Source organism: Macrobrachium rosenbergii, chromosome 3 (assembly GCF_040412425.1).
Source record: "Macrobrachium rosenbergii isolate ZJJX-2024 chromosome 3, ASM4041242v1, whole genome shotgun sequence".
In the NCBI taxonomy this organism is placed as follows: domain Eukaryota; kingdom Metazoa; phylum Arthropoda; class Malacostraca; order Decapoda; family Palaemonidae; genus Macrobrachium; species Macrobrachium rosenbergii.
The window spans coordinates 11,166,870-11,190,886 of record NC_089743.1 but is presented as its reverse complement, the minus strand read 5'-3'; the positions used below and the strand labels follow the sequence as shown (position 1 = coordinate 11,190,886).

At 36.2% G+C, this 24,017-nt stretch overlaps 1 protein-coding gene across 1 annotated transcript in view; it reads left to right on the top strand.

The window, feature by feature from the left end:
- The first annotated feature begins 2,608 nt into the window (after nucleotides 1-2,608).
- LOC136850587 (uncharacterized) overlaps nucleotides 2,609-24,017 on the top strand; it is an 85,528-nt gene continuing 64,119 nt past the window's right edge. Inside the window, 5 exon segments of the mRNA XM_067124234.1 lie at nucleotides 2,609-2,669; nucleotides 4,627-4,881; nucleotides 15,704-15,913; nucleotides 17,699-17,811; nucleotides 19,345-19,527. Coding sequence (XP_066980335.1) covers nucleotides 2,609-2,669; nucleotides 4,627-4,881; nucleotides 15,704-15,913; nucleotides 17,699-17,811; nucleotides 19,345-19,527 — 822 coding nt within the window.

The following is a 24,017-nucleotide window of genomic DNA, read 5'->3' as shown; positions in this document are numbered from 1 at the left end:
TCTGTAACCTAGTCGTTGACAGTGCCTCAGATTAGTGGCACTGTGGAAGGGAAACCCTTTGGCTTGCAAACTTGTGGGTGGCTAGTTCTAAGAACTAGTGGCTGCTCTTGGCATGAGGAAAGGAAGTCTACTTCCAGACATGAGGAAAGGTTTTGGGGCTGCTTTCAATTTGTGATTTGGTACAAGATGTATATGCAAGCCTTGGATAAGGAAAATCCACTTGTGCACGACAGTTAATAACTGTTATTAAATGGTTGTACATTCTTTCTTCGAAACAGACAAGAGCTCACTCCACTGGCTGAGAGCGCTTAATGTGAAAATAAGTATTGGAGATGAAAACTGACATGGGTGCATACACAAGATCGTGCACTATGTGTGAATGAGTAAAAGGGAAGAATTGATTTGGGATCTGAAAGGTCAAAGTTTTGGGTATTAAAGGGAAAAGGGTTATTGCCCTCGGCTTTGTGAATTAATGAGTTTATTCTCCAATGCTCACTTGTTATTACTACTATGCCCTTTATTAACTTTCTTTGGTGAGGATGGAAGAATATTAGAGTTCTCTCTCTCTCTCTCTCTCTCTCTCTCCCTCTGTCTGGGAGAGCGTATTTGTTTGGGAACGTACTCGTTGCTTTATTTAATTTACTCTAATTCGTTCTTAAAATAACTTACTTTTAGCAATTACGCTAAGTTACTTTATAAAATTTACTTTGACAAGTTATATGGTGGAAAGGGTTTTCAATTTACTGTTAAAAATTTTTTCTTTAAGTTTTATGTTAGGGTGCAAAAAGAAATGGAATTTCACTCAGTGAGTGAACGATGAGAAGTGGAACAGGGTGCGCAGGAGAAAGAGTTTTGTTGGCTACTGGTGACTTCACGCACCTCATACTCAATACTTGATCGGTGATTTACAATTTAGGGAAAAGAACACTCAAAATTTTCTTACCAAATGATTGGTGCCGATATGCAGGCTCGAATTATTTAACTTCAAACACCAACAATGCCTGTATTTTACTTAAGATATTAAAATAAAAACCTGAACTGGATCTGGCAGTCTTGTAGTTGTCTTGTTTCTGCTACGACTCAGACTCCGAAAAGTGGACAGCTTCCATGCTCTCATCAGGACGAGATATGGCCCCCTATTCTATGCACATGTCGTCAACTGGAAAAATCCTCCATCAAACTTGAGAAAACTAAATTAGATCTTCAATTTCTTCAATATTTTCAACTCAATAGAATTACTCCCAAATTCATACGTTTTAAATTGTATACACTGAATTGGAAACATTATATTTTCATATTTCTAAAGTACTCAGAAGAGATCGAGACAAGCCTGACTTGAGATTACTTCCTACCCACCACATGCTGGTATTCATACAAATGTCAGCAGCTCTTGTACATTGTGTCAAACATACCACACTACAAAGAACTAGAACATGAAGTAATCTCAACACACAGCACAACCCAGAAACTCTCTTGAACCAGCATACTAAGTATAAAGTATGTCAGTCATAATTGACATATTTTATACTTAACTAAATATATCTGAATTGAATTAACACCCTAAAAAACAAATATATTCACAGTAATATACTATACATCTTCGTGAAATAAACCATCAATTAAATTTCTGAATATTCCCAAAATAATACTAAACTCTTCTCGACAATCACACACTGTCTCAGGTAGCTTGGGAACATAGAAAATGGTAATAGAGGAAAACTGCAAATTAGCCATATTAGAAATGAAATAGGAAAATCACATGATATATATACTGACAAACACCACCACTAAAGAAAAGTAGCTTATGATTTTTTATTCAGTTAATTCTGCTGAGGTAATCTGGGTCAATTTTGAGCTTTCCTGGAATGCTCTTCACTCAAAACTTGTAGCTGTGGAATGCTATGGCCCACCTCATAATTCACTGATTTTCATTCTTGCATCTTTAAATGTAAGCAAGTGGTTGGTGAAATCCACGCCATTCAGGTATAGATGGAGCCTTTTTAAGTGCAGATACTATTACTAGGCATAGCTTTTCAACTGTGCAATAGTTGTGCTCATTTTTCTAGAGTTTCCTGCTTGCGTAAGCAATTGGAAATAAACCATCATCAGGTTCTTGCAGCAATATGCTCCCCATTCTTCATTTGATGTATCTGTCCTCACAATGAAAGTCTTATTGAAGTCTGTTACGTTCCATATTGATATATCCTAAAACTTGCTTCAGTTCATCAAATGCTTTCTTTTGAGGTTCCTTCCAATCCCCTTTGTTCAGTCACCCCTTCTTCACTAGGTCAGTTAGAGGAGCTGCAAGACTTGTGTAGTTCTTCACAAATTTCCTTAACAGCCAATTTATCCTAGGAATGATCTCATTTGTGCCTTAGTCTTTGATGCTGGTGTATCCTGAACCTTCATCAGTTTAGCTTCATCCATGTCTACCCTGTGACAGCTGACCTTGTGTTCAAGGAATTCTACCTCACTGTGTTGTATGTAACACTTGGAAATTTGGATAGTCAGTCCTGCTTCCCTTACTCTTTGGAATAGGTCCTTGAGTTCCTTGTTGTTTGTTTTGCATGATGCTGTATGAGGTAACACATCCTCCACAAAATGGTCAATGTATCCAGAAAGCATCATCACCCTGTTGAAAGTTGCTGCCAAGTTCATCAGTCCAAACAGTATTGAACTGTAACATTAACTTGACATTGTGCAAGCTGTCCTCTGCTTTGAGACATCTTCCATAGGAATTGGCCAATATCCTTTGTTGAAGTCCACCTCATTGAAAAACTTGTCATTAAGAAATTTCACCATCATAGCCAGAGCATTGTCAGACTTGGTTATGATATTTACTTTATGGTAATGCACACAGAACCAGTTTAATCGGTCCTTATTTCTACTAGTAGAAGTTGTCCTTTCAATGATTCTGGCTGCTCTGTCATCACATCAGTGTGATGCTCTCCCAACAAAATCTTTCCTGGATTTCTGAGCATTGTGTGTTAATATTTTCAAGCAAAGTACATCAACATTGTCTCTTCTTCTCTTTCTGTGGTCGAAGTTCTAGCCACCAGCTTTCACCCAAAATCACCTGGTCCTTATCTAATTCTTCTTCACCAACATTTGCTGCTGCTGCTTTCTCTTCTCTCTTATTGTAGTGGTTAGGATGTTTTCATGAGGAGTCTTCAGTTCTCCACCAACTTCAACACTGTAGTCCATATGATTAACCACTCCCTTGACTCCATATGGCCACTGTGCCTTCAGCTTGTTTGCTTCCACTGGTAACAGCACTTAAAAGCCTTTTGTCCCACCTTGAACTGACAATCTATGTGCCTCTATGTTTGCCAAGTCCACACATCTCTTCAAGGCTACGTAATACCTACTAGTAGGTATTATGTACTTCATCCTTACAGTTTTTGGTCTGTAATTCCTAGAGAATCTGCATTGGTTATCTTACTCTTTCCATATAATAAATGGAATGGTGAAAATCTGGTGACTGATTCCAGTAATTCTTGATACAAGAATACGTTCTACGCAATTCAGCAATTCAGGTTAAATGCCAAAGTGGACATCTGCTTGTTGCTCACTAGGTTTCTAACCTCTTTTATCATTTCAGAAGTAAACTGGGTACCTCAGTCTCTGAGCATTTCCCTGGGGAATTTTACCCTGCTGGGAATTTCAAGTAGTGCCTCTACTATCTTCTTGGTTTCCATCCAAGCTAGTGCTCTACCTATGAGTATCTTGTAGCAAAGTCCACCAAGATATACCTGTTGATATATCATCTATGATCCTTGTTTATCTCCTACCATTTTTTTTCAGTCAACCCTGTTCATCATCCTGAATGATATCGTAGTTCAACACCTTTGTCTATCTTAATTTATCAAATCTGTCTACTTTCATCCGTTGCCTTAGATTATCATTACCTTTCGCCTCTGTTTACATATGTCACAACTTCTGCTTGTCTCTGTCAGCGATATCTGTCATTTTTAAGACCTCCATTGATTGTTTCTGTCCGTCACTCTGTCGCTTCTGTTTATCTTCATCCACCATCTGTATCTGTCTTTTTCTGTCGACTGTAAATCTTTATCACGAACAGTAAAAAGAGAGAGATAACACGTAATAGGCATTATGTTCCTTATCACGTCGTACTTCCTTCTTTCCAAAGAAGATTGAGTGATCGTGATACCATTGGCCTTTTGTAATCCATTTCATCTTATCTCTGTTTAGTGTAAACTTCATATTTCTTAGTTTGCATATGGCAAACATGTATGCTAGTTACATCAAAATGAATTCACTGGAATTATTGTTACTTGTTAAGTTATTTTATCGAGTTGTTCAAGAATGGACTTATTTCGCATGTTTTGTTGCCTCGTTCAAAATGACAGTCATCTAAATAATTTCAAACTATTGTCGGCCATCTTTGGCGATACTTTTTTCATTGATCATGATTATTGTAGCATAGAAACCTTCAGTAAGTATATCGATGTCGTTTCCTTCTTTATTTTTTTATTATCACTGATTAGAGATCTGTTTTTATTTATTTTTAATCGATTTTAGTGTTTCTTTATTTCTGTCGTCGTTGTTGTTGATGTTCACTAATAATAATAATAATAATAATAATAATCTGATTCATATTTTCAGATGATGAAGCCATCCCTACCACAATACCAAGCCCTAGTGACGGAGTGCCCGATCTCAAGCCGGGAGAGTTACGGGTATTAATACTTCAAGAGAAGGGCGTCCCTTCCAACACCAGCTTTGCCAGGTTGCTGACGCCTTTCCCAGAGCTCAGGGACTTCACCGTCTGCTATAGGATTCGCCTGAACCGGTTTAGGGAAGAATCCACCTTGATGTCCTACGCGATATCTGAGGATAAGGACAATGAGCTGAGGATGGGTAATTGATTTATTCATTTATGTGATGCCCCGCCCCCTTTTGTTGGCTGTTTATGGGAAGTAAATGAAGAGTTCTTTATGTCTCTGGATCATGTCACTGTCTGCTATACTGCTTGTTTTTCAGTTAAAATTCACACACTTTAATATATGTATATATAAAAATGGATTTATTATGTATGTATATGTGTGTTTATGTGCCAGCATAACTCTGAAACGCATTGAACAATTTCAACCAAAGTTGGTATAGATGTGACTTGACTTACTATCTAGTAATCAGCACTGTAGGGGTAAGACATCACTGGCACCAAATGGAGGGGGAGGGTTTCCCTAAAACGGGGCTGGTTATGCTCGTAGACTTAGTAACTTTATGAATTTATCATACCTAATTTCGATATATGACTTATTATCTGGAAAAGAATACTGTGGGGGTAAGACATCAGTGGCACCGAAGGGGGTGGGGGTTCAGAAAGGGGTGACAGAAAGAGAGAGAGAGAGAGGAAGTGAGATAAGAGAGTAGAGGGAGTGTTAGGGAGAAGGAAGAGGGAAAGAAACAGGGAGAGAGAGAGAGAGAGAGAGAGAAAGAGACAGATAGAGGGAGAGGAAGAGTGAGAGAGAGAGTAGAGGGGCTGTTAGGAAGAAGAATGAGAGAAAGAGACAGGGAGGGTTGGAGAGAGAAAGAGAGGGAGAGGAAGTGTGAGAGCGCGAGGAAGTGAGAAAGAGAGAGAGTAGAGAGGGTGTTAGGGAGAAGAAAGAGGGAAAAGAGACAAGGAGGGTTGGAGAGAGAGAGAGGGAGAGGAAGTGAGAGAAAGTTTAGAGGGGGTGTTAGGGAGAAGAAAGAGGGAAAGGGACAGGGAGGGTTAGAGAGAGAAAGAGAGAGAGGGAGAGGAAGTGAGAGAGAAAGTAGAGAGGGTATTAAGGAGAAGAAAGAGGGGAAAGAGACAAGGAGGGTTGGAGAGAGAGTGAGAGAGGGAAAGAGTAAGAGAGAGAAGAAGCGAGAGAGAGAGTGAGAGGGAGAGGAAGTGAGAGAGAGAGAGAAGAGAGGGTTTTACAGAGGAGAAATAGGAAAAATGTGAGAGAGAGTGAGAGGGAGAGGAAGTGAAAGAGAGAGTAGAGAGGGTGTTAGGAAGGAGAATGAGGGAAAAAGAGAGAGAGAGAGAAAGAAAGTAGTTGTCATTTAGAGTTATCCTGGGCAGCAGGGATGACTATATTTATATATATATGTATATCACACACACACACACATATATATATATATATATATATATATATATATATATATATATATATATATATATATATATATACATACTGTGTGGTATATGTGTGTGAGCACACACACATATATATATATAAATGTATGTATGAGTGTTGGTATATAGCCAGCATAAGAGAGTGAGCAATTTCAACCAACCTCGGTATGCATATGAATAACTGTCTAGAAATCAGCACTGTGGGGGTAAGACATCATTAGCACCAAAGGGCACCAATGGTTGTGGGGAGTGCTTCCCTGAAACGGGGCTGGTTAGAGACTTTATTAACTTTACAAATTTATCGTACCTAATTTTTGGTATACATATGATTTATAAGCTGTAGGTCCCGTTGCTAGGCAACCAATTGGTTCTTAGCCACGAGGAGCCCTAGGAGAGCTGTTAATCAGCTCAGTGGTCTTTAAACTAAAATATACTTAACTTACTATCTGGAAAAAGAACATGGGGAAAACATCAGTGGCACCAAATGGGGAGGGGTTGGGAATAGTTGACAGAGAGAGAGAGTTAGAGAGAGAGAGAGAAGAGAGACAAGGAGAGGAGTGAGAGAGTAGAGGGGGTGTTAGGGAGAAGGAAGAGGGAAAGAGACAAGGAGGGTTGGAGAGAGAAAGAGAGAGAGAGAGAGAGAGAGCAAGGGAGAGAGTGAAAGAAAGAGTTAGAGGGAGAGGAAGTGAGAGAGAGAGAGTAGAGGGAATGTTAGGGAGAAGAAAGAGGGAAAGAGACAGGGAGGGTTGGTTAAGAGAGAGAGAGAGTGAGAGGGAGAGAAAGTGAGAGGAAAAAGGAAGTGAGAGAGAGAGTAGAGGAGGTGTTAGGGAGGAGAGAGGGGAAAAAAGAGAGAGAGAGAGAGAGAGAGAGAGAGAAAGTTTATCACTGTCATTCAGAGTTATCCCAAGCAGTGCTGAGTTGGTGCTAGATATGTATATATGTATATTTATATATATATATAGAGTAGGGTTCCGGAGGTGTAACCCGAAAATCGTCGTAAGCCGGAACATCGTCGAAAATCGTCAAAAATCATAAGAGGTGCATTGAAAACGATGTAAACTGCATTATTATTGAGTTTTACATCAAAAAAACCTTCAAATTATGATTCTTCTGCCATTTTGGGGCCATATTTCTTCCGTCGGAGAGAGAGAAAGTTTGTCGTAAGTTGAAATAATTTCTGATGAATATATTTCCCAACCTCGCGGAACCGTCTAAAAGTTGTATATATATATATTATATATATATATATATATATATATATATATATATATATATATATATATATATATATATATATATATATATATATATATATATATATATATATTATTCATATACATACACTTCACGATTTTCTCATACTTTCTGGACATGCTTATCACTTCAGGCATTGAATCCAGATGGGCAGTGTGTATGAAGGAACCCTTTTCTTCTGTGATGGGTAACATTTAGTTCTCTATCATTGCCATTCATATCTTCTCTGTCTTCAAGGCTTTTAGTTATATGCTTATCCCAAAACACACGTGTATTATATGTTTATATATATTTACACACATATATATTTATATATATACATATATGTGTGTGTAATAACCACAATGATCTCAAAACTTCTCCAATTCTTAGCCCTTTTTTGGATGCACTTATTACTACAAGACCAGAGATCCAAGTGGTCAGGTCGTTTAAGTGACCTGATACTCCGGATGCTGGTTGGAATCTTGGTACGGATATCAAAATTTCTTCATATTCATGCATTTCGATCTCAGGCTGTGTAGTGACAAGCGTATCCAAAAAAGTGTGAAGAATTTGAGAATTTAAAAGGGTATTGTAGTTACTACAACTGTATACACATCCCTTAGAAAGTGACTAGTAGATTCTCTCTCTCTCTCTCTCTCTCTCTCTCTCTCTCTCTCTCTCTCTCTCTCTATATCTATATATATATATATATATATATATATATATATATATATATATATATATATATATATATATATATATATATATATATATATATATATGACTCACATCAGGATCAGAACCCAGGTCTTTCAATTGAAAGACAGGATTGCCGCCAACCAAGCCACACAAGTCATAAACGAAGTTGGAACTTAAGTACCAATGTACCTAAGGCTTTACTTGGGAGGCTAACTGCCTCGCATACCACCGTTTTCCCCAACTTCCTGTCTCAGCAGTGACCCAATTGACAGCACTTCATTCGAATTATCCTTGCTGGGTGAATAAGATAGAAGTAATCAAAACACAGTCACGTGTGGAACAGAAATAAATTTCTGATTCACATCAGGATTGAACCTAGGTCTTTCATTGAAAGACAAGACTGCTGCCAAACAAGCCACACAAGTCATAAGAGGAAGACCTAGGTTCGATCCTGATGTGAGTCAGAAATTTATTTCTGTTCAACACGTGATTGTGTGTTGATTCTATATATATATATATATATATATATATAATATATATATATTATATATATATATATATATATATATATATATATATATATATATATATATATATATATAAAATATATGTGTGTGTGTGTGTGTGTGTGAGAGAAACAAAGGTTTCACATAAAAACACCAATGAAGGTAGATTTTACAGCACTATTTCGGAAACTGCTGTCTGTCAACTGTCAGGTCAGAGGAACACTAATTTCCGAAATATAACTGTAAAATCTAGACTACCCTCTTTGGTGATTTTATGGGCAACTTATATTAGATGAAATTTATATATATATATATATATATATATATATTATATATGTATATATATATATATATATAATATATATATATATGTTATATAATGTGGGGTCCTATGTATGGTGGCCGAACCTTGACAAGGGCACTTTGGGCTTACCTGAGTTCAGTTGGTATCTTGTCGCTGGCGGCCGAGAAAATTATCTCTCTCTCTCTCTCTCTCTCTCTCTCTCTCTCTCTCTCTCTCTCTCTCTCTCTCTCTCTCTCATTTACCTATTCTGTCTAAGGTGTGTAAATCAAATCCTGAACTACAAAAACAGAGTTTATTAGTCAAGCTTGATAAACAAATCATGCAAAATAAATTAACGAAGATAGATACTAAACCCATTGAGCATCACACCGAAATAAAGAAAGTAATAACTGCATGCCATATATGATATGTGGGGATCATTTCCTGTCTCCCACCGAGTCTCTAAGCTAACCCCCATTTCACGCAAGTCCGTTACACATAGCTTTCAAAGTAATTTCTGTCACTGTTCCGTTAAAAACGACCACTTTTCCCATCGGCCATTTTAAATGCTCGCTTAACGAGGAGCATATCCTTTCCAATCAATCACGGGTCCATTGAAACATTCATGGGGAAAAACGGAACTATATTAGACCTCAGTAAAATATAACATAGTGCTAACAACTTCCACCAATTGAATCTCTACAATGAAGAGTCAAAATAGGTCAAACATGACCCAAGTCATGATAAGTCATATTCCCCTCCATTTATTTGACCTCCAATTCAATACATCTGAGGAAACAAAGGGAAAAGAAAACTTTAAAAAATAGGCACATAGAAAAATAAATGTGGGATATCTCCCACGTTACTAACCCCAAACACACATAATAAAACAGGCAAAATAAAAATTCAGAAAATCCAATAAAACTCAAAGAAACATAGCAAATAAAAATAAATGGGGAAAAAGATATTCAAAGCATGGTAACAGTGCAAAGAATCAGTACACTTTAAACAAAGTTATTAAAATCCATCCAGATTTTTGAAAAACAAAGTCTCAGTTTACCTCACAGGCAGTACACAAAGTCTTCCAGGAAAGCGGATCTTATCACAAGGGAGTCAAGTCCTGAATGTCTAGCCTGTACTCAAATTGGAAAATTCACACTTCCTATGACACTCCCATGAAAGCGAACTCCCAAATGAACGAACGCTCTACCGGAACTTGACGACTTCTGGCGACATGGCAGAACATCACCCAAGGTACGATGCCGTTTGTCTCCATGGAAAGCAAGACTGACGACAGGTCTTTGTCAGCACTGACTCGCCGAATACGTAGGCACTGTTGTCTAAAAAAAATGAAATATATAACATTATTATTCAAAATGTTTTTCATTATATATATATATATTTATATATATATATATATATATATGTTTATATATATATATATATATATATATATATGTATATGTGTGTGTGGTGCATATGGCGTTTGTCACTTATACACACATGACCTTTTTATATTCACAAAATTAGGCCACAAATAAAGATGCATTTAACAAGGATAAATCCTCTTGAGTGTAATTTATTTCTGAAGGTATGGTGAATTCGATATTAACTATATTTGTGATTCATACAGACCCACACACACACACTATATATAAATATATATATATATATATATATATATATATATATATATATATATATATATATATATATATATAAATTATATCTAATATATATATATGTGTGTGTGTGTGTGTGTGTGTGTTGAAACGTGGAATTGAGTGATATTTTGCACTAACCTTAGAGTATATGTTACTCCCAAAGTAGAGGGGAATTCGATATTAATGGGTTATTTGTAGCTTAATGTTTGCATATATCATATGTGTATGCTTGCTGTCAAGTTTCTTTGCGCTGCGCGTATAAAGGAGAGTAAAATTGATTCCATATACAGTTAACTTGGCAGGAATGAACTGCAGTTCATAAGTTGGTTTTCAGTTTTTTCATATGGAAACCCCTTTTACATCGCTTTGGGGCAGCAGATAAATGAAAGCACCGTGTTACCGTCGTTTCCTATTCTGTTTATTTGCTTGTTTACTCCTGGAAAAGAGGCTTAACATTCCGAGGGGATTTCCTTTATAAACTTTGATAGCTACAGTCCCCGGATGGATTTCTGTGCGAAGCAGGTAGAGGATTAGGCTACAGTAAAGATAAAATTCGATCCGGGGTCAAAGGAGGATTCTATGGTGTACAGTGTGGGTTCGTCAGCCTTTTTCTTATCAAGTACACTTATTACGTTATCAGACATTCGAACCGTATCCCGTTAATCTAACGATGGATATAAGCTGTTTATGATATAAAATTTATTAAAAGTAATTAGTTTGGTACGAAAACAACTGAGTGGTTTAATATTCCTTTGATGACTATATTCATGATTAGTCCCTCTCGCTCTCCAAGTAGAGTAAAACGCAGTTGCATTACCAATCTAAGTACCCTTGGGAACTGCCTTCGAGTTCCAGGTTGAGGACTACCCACCACCTCTGGTAGGTCATATCCCCAGCGGAGGGTTATGACGTCCATAGCAACATTCTACCTTCATTTTACATATACGATCGTATCTGTATGTTTAATTTGCGTAAGTACAAATGTCTGTTAACTGTATTAAAATTTAATAGAATAACAAAGCCAAGGACTAACGCAGTTAACTTTTAAATCTGTCCAGCTGCATGGCTTTTAGTGTTAATCTTTGATAATTTAATTTCAAACAAACTAGCCTGAACTGTTACAGCGTTATAAAGCAGAAATATCATATACATAGGTACATACATATATATATGTACATATATATGTATGTATACACATGTGCATAGACATATATACACACATTATATATATATATATATAAATTATATATATATACTATATATATATATACTGTATATACAAATATATACATATGTATGTATGCATGTATATATATATACACATGTATGTATGTATATATGTATGTATATATATATATATATATATATATATATATATATATATATATATATATATATATACACACATGCACACATATACACACATACACATACATACATACAAATTTTTATATCAACTGGACGTTTTCACCATTGGGTATTGTCTGCTAAGGTTTCATCGTAGTGCATATTCTAAGAGCCAGATCTCATGGTGGCAGAAGAACATCTTTCAGTCATTTTACGTATAGAAATTTTTGCAAGGGTATCGTCACATACCCCATTCTTAACGTTAAGATTCGCTGAATAGAGAGAAGTTATATAATAAAAAATCCTATTTTCCTCATATGTATACGCTTACAGTTACCTGAACTCACGAATACTATCTTGAATAGCCTGGTCATTGGGGCTCAACAGCGACATACTGCAGTTTACCCCATTAAAACCCGTAATTACGTGGCCCTTCTTAATCCCATTCTGTATAACAATACAACGAGGTGTTAAATATAGTACTAAGTTTATCATGTATTTATGAGCGTGCAGTTAGCTAGTATTTTAATATGCTGACCCACAGGTGAGCATGACCTGCACACGCATACTCTCTCTCTCTCTCTCTCTCATATTGGTTCACTGTGAACAATTACCCATCACGTTAGTCTGTGCAAATCCTTTTATTTTCGTAGCGAAAGGGATGGGAAGGCTGAAATGGTCCGTCGGGATCATCACTTCTTTGTGTCTTAATCCTCCTCTCCTTTAAGCGCATCGTCCCTCAAATACGTAGTTCCCTCCACAAATACTAGATTTTTCTCCGTGCTCTCAGTTATGGTGTAACACGGCATGGTTACTTTGGGCAGGATATCTTACAAACAACTTTGGAAAACACGACTTCATGTTGTTGTCGATTTATCCTTTGGCCATCGAGTGAAATACGGCGTTAGAGAGGGGAGACAAAAAGAGAAAGATGTGTAGCAATAGATGCTGCAGAGGAATAATAAATATTGCAGTTTGAAGAGCCTTTATAAAATAATTTTCGTGTCAGGTTTATATTCTGAAATTGATCTATGTTCACTTAATAAATGATTAAATTAGCTCTGATCCGTTTGGCTGGATTATTCTATGTAAAAATTGAGTACAGTTTAGTATACTAATGTTACCCCCAATTTATGAAATGCAATTTTTTATTCACTCAGAAGAAAAGCCGTGCAGATAAATACGTACACTATGAACAAGAGAGGCAGAAAGAGAGAGGGAGAGAGAAGGGCTGAACTGGTTATCTATTTATCTATCAATCCATTTCTCACAATGCTACCCTTTGGTGAGAGAGAGAGAGAGAGATTTTTCAGTATCCTTCATATGGCAACATCTTTTACGCTTGTGTGGGTTTGCCCTCGCCTCTGTCTTCAAAGCTTCCACAAAAGGTTGTTGGATGATATTTGTGCGTTTAAAATATCACATAATTCACAATAGAAATGTATCAATTGTGTAATTACAGTATATTATTATTATTATTATTATTATTATTATTATTATTATTAATATTCAACAGTTAGTAATTATTATTAGGTAATTCATTTATTTATCATACAAAACAAATAAACATACAATAAAAATTCTCTCACCTCAGTAAGAGAAAGAGTGAGAGAATTATTATTTTTATTTTTAAATGTTATTTAATTTACACATAGAAGCTTGCAAACTTATAAAATACATAAAAAATTAATCATAAACACTTTTGCAGGGTTTTTCGAGGATTTGCAAATGTTGTGTCTCTGAAAAAATCGCGTATGACAATTAGTTAGGTTCTAATGAAAAGTTCGTGCGTCTGTGAATATTTTGAAAGGTCATTATCGATAACGGACCAAAGGAAAGTTGGTTAGATTTTGAAATGAATGTGAAGGTGGATTCAGGAATTTATATACTCATATATATATATATATATATATATATATATATATATATATATATATATATATATATATATATATATATATATATATATATATATATATACATACATACATACATACATACATACATACATACATACACACACACACACACACACACACACAGTGAACCCTCAGTATTCACAGGGGATGTGTCACACACCCCCACGCAAATAGCTAAAATCCGTGAATATTTAAAACCCCTCTAAAAACACTTAGAACTGCCCATTTTGATAGTTTAAACAGAGAAAAACCCTGTAAAAATGCATATACCTGAGTATTTTAATAGTTTTATCACAAAAAGTGCATTTAGTCATGAAAATTATATGAAAATACAGTAATTAGTGAATATTTCTCAGTAAAAATACAGCGAATGGGCGAATTTTCCATGAATAATGTTCCACAGAGAAATCCGCGAATGCGTGAGTCAATGAATCATGAGAACGCGATTATGGGGGGTTTACTGTATGTATATATATATATATATATATATATATATATATATATATATATATATATATATATGTATGTATGTATGTATATGTATGTATAAAAATTCCTGAATCCACCTTCACAGTCATTTCAAAATCTAACCAACTTTCATTTGGTCCGTTATCAATAGCCTTTCGAAATATCATATGGACTGACAAATAGATAGACATGGTTGAATACACTAGTTCAGTCACCTTCAGTGACAGAGGTAGGGGAGCACATGTTGACCCATATTGTTAGTCACAATAGCGTTACTGGATTTATTAATTTTAAAGCTGGAAAATTGTTCCACTACCAAGGGACGTTCAGTACAAAGGTTTTGAAGACTGTTACCTTCCTGTATCCGTAACATTAATCATTTCAGTGGGCAGTCATTAAGTATGGGCACTTTTATAAAATTGCGATAAAGTGAGATTGAGAGATGGGGGCAGGGGTGGAGACAGGTGCCTGTTTTAGGTGAGACACTTCAGGAGGCTAGGTGTCTAATAGCCTCAACTTCCTTTTAGATGTACTTTGTATAGAAAACTGGAGCTTCCATGCCGCTACTCTTGATAGATGGGCCACATCGCTTGAAAGCTTAGTTGTTTTACTCCTAGTTGATGTTTTCAAAGTCTGGCTGCACCACAGCCTTTGCATCGTGGCTGTCCACAGGCTTGCATTTGAATTCTCTCTGCACATAATTTTCCACTCATCATTTCGTTGTTGCTCGTATTTCCTTTTCTTCTTGGTTTCTAAACCTTTAACCACTTATTTTCGTATCAGTTTCATTTGCTTCTATCCTAACTTTTCATTTTTCCCTCTTTCCTACTCACTGGCTCCCCATTTTGTTCTGTTCTGACTAATTAAACATCCATCTTTTTCTTCATATGTGATCATTGTGAAAAATAGTGATCGTAATGTCACCCAAAATTCCACAAATCTTGTTGCAACTTAATTTTGATGATTTAAATTCATATTATAGACGAGAAACCAGGGGTATTGCCTCGTTATTGAACCCTTCTATGGTGTAATGGGTTCTTTGCTATAATGAACTCGCTTATTTTTATTTATTGCTATAATTAATTCATTTAGATTGTTTATACCTAAACTGTCTCGGAGTGAGATATTGAATATACTACTGCGAGTGCTGAAGGTCTTTTCATTATATGGCATCACAGCATAACAACACATCCCTGTTGTTATATGTATGGGTAGCTGCTGATAATTGCAAAGCGATGATACATAGCATTCTTTGGGACTGAACTTTTGCTACTTTGCCAGAGAACAGTGCAATTCTTCTATTATTAAGTACCATTTTTCTAATTTCCACCACAAGCACTGGAACCTCAGGTGAACTGTGTGATGCCATATTACCATATTGCAATTTTTAATTTCTTGTCGAGATAGAACAGTTCACTCAGTATCACCATGACATTGTTCTTCTTAATCAGATCACCGCTTGACTGGCTACAAGGTGTCGCTGCATAGCATCTGGGCAGAGAGCGCTATTCAGACACCACTGAGATATTGGGTACACTTCTGTTTTCGATTTAGTTATACGACTGGGGACTGGGCCATCTTCGTGAATGGGGAGCTCAATTCAAATGGAACTTTCCCGTTCAAAAACAGCCCTCTTATGGGTGATGGGGTATACATCATTGGTAAGTATTCTGTGCTTCTTTGAAATTATTGGAATAGTAAAGTCATATCAAGGATAAAAACTAATATCATTGGCTGGAAATCTTTTAGATCAAATCATTAATTCATAAAATCAGGTAATGAAATCCTAAAGATAAAATGACAGGCTTCAATGAGTTTGTGTCTGTTTTAGTGTGACAGTCCTAAAATAGAATTGGTACTGAACATCCTACTAAGCAGATAGCAGCTGATCTTATGTATCTATAGTATTCATTATGTATGATTGGCATACTGTTACAAATTTTAGAAATTATTGACATTTTTGTCCATATCTTTTGATGATAATATATGTTTTCAAATTCTACGGCTGTACATTAAGGCTGTACTTAAACAGAATTTAATGGACTGAACGTAGTGCATGCGCTATAAGCAGTGCTTTAGTTGGGTTCACGATATTTACATTACAAAACTTGTCAGAAAGATTTGCGAGTAGAGCAGAATGAATGTATGGGATTTACATGATCCTGGAGCGACAAGGCAGCGCTTTAGAAGATATGCGTGTAAAATTATTAGTTTTTTGTAGTTTAAATTACTAGGAGCATGACACTCTTGGGTAAAATACTAGATCTAAGGTAAAGAAGATGATAAACGTGGTGGACATGAAAGAGAAGAAATGTAGAGAACATACATAACAGTAAAGACGACAGTTTCTCAGAATCTGCAGATTACTAAAGTCTGTTTCAGCGAGCAAATTGTTTGAATGCACAGCGAACCTGTTTGTTTATCCAGTATTGTATTACGGAGAAAACGAGTGGAAACATTATTATTTCTTTCCTCAGTACTTACACAGTACAAACATTTGAGGAGATGAGAAAGTGCTATATACAGTATATAGGATATGCACAAAAAGTAAAGGGTCTTTTATAGTGGCTTGGTTACATGCATAAGTTTGATGAAAAGGTTCATGATAAGGATATGCTGAAATTATGTTGGGAATGGAGAAATTTTAATTTTTTTTTATAATTCGGATGTTTTTATTTTCTGAGAAAAGAAGTTAATGTGCTGTCACTAATATTTGTGTGTGAGTGTATGAAGTGGCATTGACTGGAGGAATGTATGTGGATGATATAATCTTTAATTCTTTAATGAGGGGCCGACAAGATATAATGGGTCCTGGTTTCTAAGTGGGCAAACATTTATCTTCTAATTCTTCTCTCAGCAATTCTAGTGCTCAAGATTCTTATTTACTCACCACCATGAGTTCTGAAAGTCAAGATTCATTTGAGACTTTCTTCCTGTTTCAATGAATTTTTGACATCCTTGCTTTCTTCTGGAATTTGCTTTTTGCTCTAGTACATGGAACAGTTTAGGCTGAGGCTGTGTTAGCTAAATTTGCTGTTTAAGGCAATAAGACCTCTATCGCTAAGCTGGTTTATTGCTTTTAATCTAACCGCTTTGTATTTGTTATTCATAATGACACCCTATTCCCACATCTAATGATGCTTTTTAGAGTTGTCTTCTATCACCGTGTAAGTATGACTTAGGCAGTTCCCTTTATGAATTTTCATTTTTATTTAATTGTTTAAAAAAGTCAGCTTATGTATTCAAGTATATTTTTTTTTAAAATGACTCATGGGGCACAGAATGAGCAGGAGCCTCTACCCGACTTTTTTTCCATTTCCATTGTAATTCTTAACGTCTCTTGTACTTCTGTGCTCCTACAGTAGTGTCCTTTCCGTTAGCCAGGTAACTGGCTCTATGCATGTATCTTAAACATGAACCTTTAAAAGCACCATGATATTCCTCAGGACAAGAACAGGACACCCTTGGAGGAGGGTTTCAGAGGGACCAAAGCTTTAGTGGGGAAATCACTGAGCTGAATTTCTGGTCACGTGATCTCGACCAGGATCTCATAAAGATGGTAAGAAAGCAGAAACAGTTTGCATCCCTTGAAGTTAGTTAGCACTTGCGCGTGATAGGTGCCCCGTTACAAGTCATTCCTTACAATTACGCTGGTCACTCACAGGGAAGCCCCTGTGATATCAATACAGCTGGTTTGGGGGGAATTTCCATGTATTAGGTGCGACAAATACCATACACATTGTAGTCGTCGTGAGTTCCAGATAACGGAGCGTTCTTGGAAAAGATGAGTAAAGCTGTGGGTTTTGTTTTTGTCGTGTTTTGCGAGTTTATAAGGGAAAAGGTAGCACAGTACAGTAACAGTGTTAAATGTATTAATATTTTAATTAACCCATTCTCTTTGGTGAAGGTTGAAATTTTAAGTGTCATAAAAACCCAGGCGAATATGAGTAAATTCTTATCCGGTTTTTAATATTGTGATGAGCAAGCTAAGATAAGGACATGAAGGCAAGGCAATTAATAGCCTTCTTTATTGGTTATATTGAAATAGTTGCACATTCTCTCATGAAAACTGTATATGATATGACAGTAAAACCACTTACAGAACACATTCAAGTTTCTGCAGTTGAAAATCAAGACCAGTACGGTATACAGTGGAAAAATTTAAGTGAAAATGAATTTTTTTTTTTACAGAAAATGAGTCGTCTAAATCTCGTTGCAGAGGTGTTCAGTAATTTCTTGTAAGTCTTTACAGATTTCACCGATCAGAGTGTTTGATGGATTTATTGACCACTCATATTTCCGTTAAAGTTTCATGTGTATGGAAATGTATAGATTTCAATAAAGCCCATGCTGACCTTCTACTATAACTCGTATCGAGAAATAAGAAATTGTGCTTTGACTTTTTCAAACAATCATTTTAGGTAAAGAAACTCACAAAGACACAAAAATGAGAGACATTTAGAGAGGACTCAGGCATCTAGGAACGTAATCCAAGGCAAACAATTGAGACTTCGTGTTTGTCACACCTAAATCGAAGCCACCGGAATGCGAGGAGAATGTAGTGATTTCACGAGTGTTACTCTGGGCCAAGTTTTTCATAACTTTATTTTTATAATTGTTAGGATGTTTCTACAGAATATAGTACATTGGCATAAAAGACATATATTATTACACTATGTGCCAGCATTCATTTTCATTCACAGTCGCTGCCAATTTTTGATAAATTTACTGGTCTCGAAAATAGCTTAGATAGTCGATTTTTTCACATCTTGAACAAACGTTTGCCATGGTAAATATTTTTGCACGTGGACCGTAATCATTTTGATAAAATCTTTACAGTTCAGTAGGATATTCTTTACAGTTCAGTAGGATAACGTCTTTAGAGTAAACCACCTTTTGTCACAGCTGTCTCTAATCCAATGTTTGCCATTCCAGTCAAAATGTACGTCTATATGTTATTCTCAACACTTTCATTGCTCTCAGTTTTATCTTCAATCTTTGTTAAAATATGACAGGAAAGAAAGGTTTCTTTTTTCAAAAATTCTTAATGTCTTTAAACAGTTTCCTAATAAATGAAGTATTATGGATACAGATGGCCAGCTGCAAATATGTTGAAGAGGGCGATGCTCTACCATGGTCAGGTCAGACTTGGAAGATAGATGGAGATGTCCGTTGGGTGACATACTCTCAGAAGGACATTTGCGACAAAAACACTAGAAGGCTGACATTCTTCCCGGATCGCTTTTCCCTGAAGCCTGCACGACAGCTTTGCCACGTGAGTTACAGTTCTGCTTTGGCCACATTGGCAATCACATGGTTATGGGAAGTCAGAAATGAAGCCTGTTGAAATGTCGTTTATATTAGTTTCTGTTCGTCTTTGTATTTCAGGAGCCCCGAAACTCATTCTTAGAACTGTCTTATCATTATACTTATCTTAAAATTAACCAATTCTGTATATATATATATATATATATATATATATATATATATATATATATATATATTATATATATTCATGAAGCTACAAGTGTCGCTTAATATCAAATTTACGCTACCTCGGGATTATCCCCGATGGGGAATTATCACCGAAGGGGAATTTATAAGTGATAAATGGGCTGGTATTGCCGACTCTTGATCCCACGACACAGATACTTATCCAGCTACTCCTGTCGACGTTCTATCCACTGAGCTATCAGTGGGTAGAACGTCGACTGGAGTCGCTGTATAAGTATCTGTGTAGTGGGATCGAGACTCGGCGGTACCAGTCCATTTATCACTTATAAATTCTCCATCGGGGATATTCCCGAGGTAGCCTGAATTTGATATTAAGCGACATTTGTAGCTTCATGATTGTATATAAATCACGGTGTGATAAATTTCACATTATATATACACACACACACATATATATATATATATATATATATATATATATATATATATATATATATATATATATATATGTCTACAGTATATATCTGTATATCTATATATGTTACGCTTTCTGGAAAGCGCATTTACCTTTCTTGTTCATCGAAAGGGAATATATTATCCACCTGGGAAGGAGACCTACCTGTCACCAAGCGGCGGCTGGCAACTCGCCATCATCTGAAATTGAACCATCACTCTCTCTCTCTCTCTCTCTCTCTCTCTCTCTCTCTCTCTCTCTCTCTCTCTCTCTCTGTAACATATCTCATAATTGACTGAGGTCACTAAATCAACCTCAGTGATACCAGAAAAATAGAATTTCTTCTAAAATCCAACAAACCACTAATTAATTAAAAAGAACGAGTCATATGTGTTAACGCTCAAAACCAGGTCTGAAAAAGACTCAAAGAAAACGGGACCTAAAAAAACATGGCTGGGAAACTAAATTAAGTGGCGAGATCAAAATGCTTTATTACTACCAAAAATATATATCGGTCAGGTCACAAATTCTGTCATTATCATAATTGCAAAATGTACCATTCCGAATGTTCATTACCCCTGAACATTTTTATTCCAGATTCCATCATGGATCCAAATAAGACATCTCTGGGGAGGAGATAAAAGTATCTTCATTAAACCCATAGTGCATAAAAAAAAACACATGTGAAACAAATAATAAAATAAAAAGTCAGTGCATAATAGAAAGATCATATGAGACACAAGATAAATAGAAATGTGACACCAACTGTAACAAACTAAGATCAACTCACTTTCAACAAGGAGAAAAATCGTTCTCTCTGCAAGTGACTGTCAACATAGCGAATATGCATCTTAGTGCAAGGCTGCACCCACACACACATACACACTGCAAAATACTTCGACAAAGTTCGAGTGAGAATGCGCAATTCCAACACATTTTCTTTGCAAGAAGGCGTGCGTTGACGAACACACGCATGCACGCCCATCATGATGCATGAGGGGAAGATTCCATTACGTCATTCTGGAAGATTCCGGTACCCACAATGCCATATGGGTCAACGATCGTCATGCCCTGTTACATGTCATACAGTAAACCCCCGTATTTGCGGGGGATGCGTACCACCCCTTCCCATCCCCGGCGAATAGCTAAACTCTGTGAATACTTAAAACCCTTCTAAAAACACTTAGAACTGCGTATTTTGATTGTTCAAAAAAAAAAAAAAAAAAATGTTTATACAGATATTATCCTACTTACGATGGGGTTAGGTTGCAAAAAACCCATCGTTTGTTGGAAAAAACGTATCTCGCATATAGCCTAACCTACACTAGGGTATTCAGTACCATGTATACAGATATGGTAGCCTAGCCTACACTATAAAGTATACTCTATACAGCTCATTTTGGAGGTTCATGCAGAGTGACTTGTGACAATTCAATACAAATAGAAATTGAATAACAAACAAGAATTATCTTAGCCTACAATATGGTATATCGTATATGTACATGATAGCCCAGCCTACATTATACTATACTCCATATTCACATGTAAATACCGTATTATACCAACATCAACATAACAAATATGCATCTTTTCCATTGATCTTTTGAAATGTTACGTTTTACTTCACTGTATCCAATAATATTGTATATATTCTTATATTGCTTTTGTATTATAAATTGCGATCAATGTTTTGGTTTGGAAATCGATTGCACGGTAAGTTTATTCTGCCGTATTTAACTCAGTTCAGAGCGCTTTTCTTGCTTCTAGTTAGCGTAAATGAATCTCTAGATACTTTATTTATATGGGGCAAGGTTATTTTTCGTTACACAAAGTGTTTTTAAGTCGAAATATAACTTGAATATGTCTTGTTGTGAAATTAATTTAACAATTTTTTTTCGGTAATAGATGACGTTGGCCGTTTGGGGGCAAGGTTGTTTTGTGTAAAAAAATCAAGATTCCGTTTGCTATTTTCACTTGATTTCATCATAATATAGTAGCTTTACATATTTATCTTTTATCGGCGTGAAAACAGCAGTAATAGGTGTAGTTTTGATTAAAATACTTTCTCTCCAATTTTATTTTCGGTCGAGTTTCATCCATGTTGCCGATGCATGATAATTTATAGTCATTAGCAGCTTGAACATTGTTTTCTCAGCTCCAGCTACAACTTGCCACTTAAATTTAGCAGTATATTTCCTTGCCGATCTTTTATCCATAGTGAATAAGGGTATAATATAAAAATATATCAGTCCTATTTTACTTACCGTCATTTGTAACATAACTACGGTTATTGTTTACTACCGTACGATGGTTGAAATACAAGCAAAACAGCTGTAGTTATCCAATCCGGTTATAAGCAAAACAACAGTTTCGTTTGGTTGTTTATGGCTGTACACATTGACGCAAAAGTATAATGTTACTAACAATACTTTTACATTCTCTTTTACTTTTTTAACTAGAAGATGGGATAAAAAGATGGAGGGAAAGAAGTTGGTCTATCGTAATTTTTTCTCTCTCGCTGCCTGATTGTACGCTGCTGCCTGCACCCACGCGAAATTAAAAAATATTTTCAAAATATTGTCGTATCGGTATTAATTGCTTACCCCATCACAAAATCGAATTATCGTAGGGCAAATTATCATAACTCGAGCACTACCTGGGTACCCGAGTATTTTAATAGTTTTATCACAAAAAGTGCATTTAGTCATGAAAATGATCTGAAAATAAAGTAATTAGTGAATATTTTTCAGTGAAAAATATTGCGAATGGGCGAATTTTCTGTGAATAATGTGTATATATATGTTCCATAGAGAAATCCACGAATCGGTGAGTCCATGAATCGTGATATGTAAATATGCGGGGTTTACTGTACTGACTTCCGATCAGTCACGCCTCGAGACACTGAGTTCATTGTACCCAATCAGACCATACTTAGGTCGACAATTGGAAAGTGATGAATTACCTATGAACTCATTCGAATGAAACTGTTTCTGATCTCACGAGAGCGGTATTTGTTTGGTTTTCAAACAGTAAAAGCTGAACCTTCAGATAACGGCTATTTTCCAGCTCCATGATGAAACACCTGCATGAGAGCTGAATAGCAGTTATTTATAACAATGACCACACTTTTATGTATTTCTGTAAAAGGAGCTTGGCCCGCCTACTGATGGGCGCCCACGCCTATACACAATTAAACATAATATAAGTTCACTTGGGGATGGCTCATAAATCATAAAATATATACACCAACATGAAGGCTGCATGACCTGGGCAGTAAAGGTCTATCATATTTAAACTAATGAAAAACAACAACAGCCACCCTCAGAGCTGTAAGTATTATGAAATAAATCATTGACATCACTAGTTTGGCATAGAACACATCTCTTCACATACTATGCAACTTCCGATGACATAACCTGTATTGCCCACGACTGCACAGGCCTGTGCTACTTGCAGCATAAGGATCTTCGGTGAAGAATTGAACACCACTTTGTGGGCTTTGGCAATTGTAGGAACCATGCCCATTGCCATCCAGAAGGCTGTGGATTCTCCCAAAAGGCAAAGGTGTATGGCGTACAGCCCCAACATCAGTCTGAATCCATTGTATTTTGTCTCAAGGACATCTCTAATAGCTTTCCATGAGGAAATGGTGCATTTATATGTTCGTCAGTCATGTCGTGAGTCAGTGAGAACTAACATTATGTCATTGCAAAATATGCCTCTCATGGACTTAACGAACAATTGTCTCTGAATCCAACAGCTACTGACTGAAACTTGTCCATCTAACACCACTAAAACAAAACTATACATGCTAGAAAACTGAATGTATTACACAACTTACAAACAAACCAGCACCT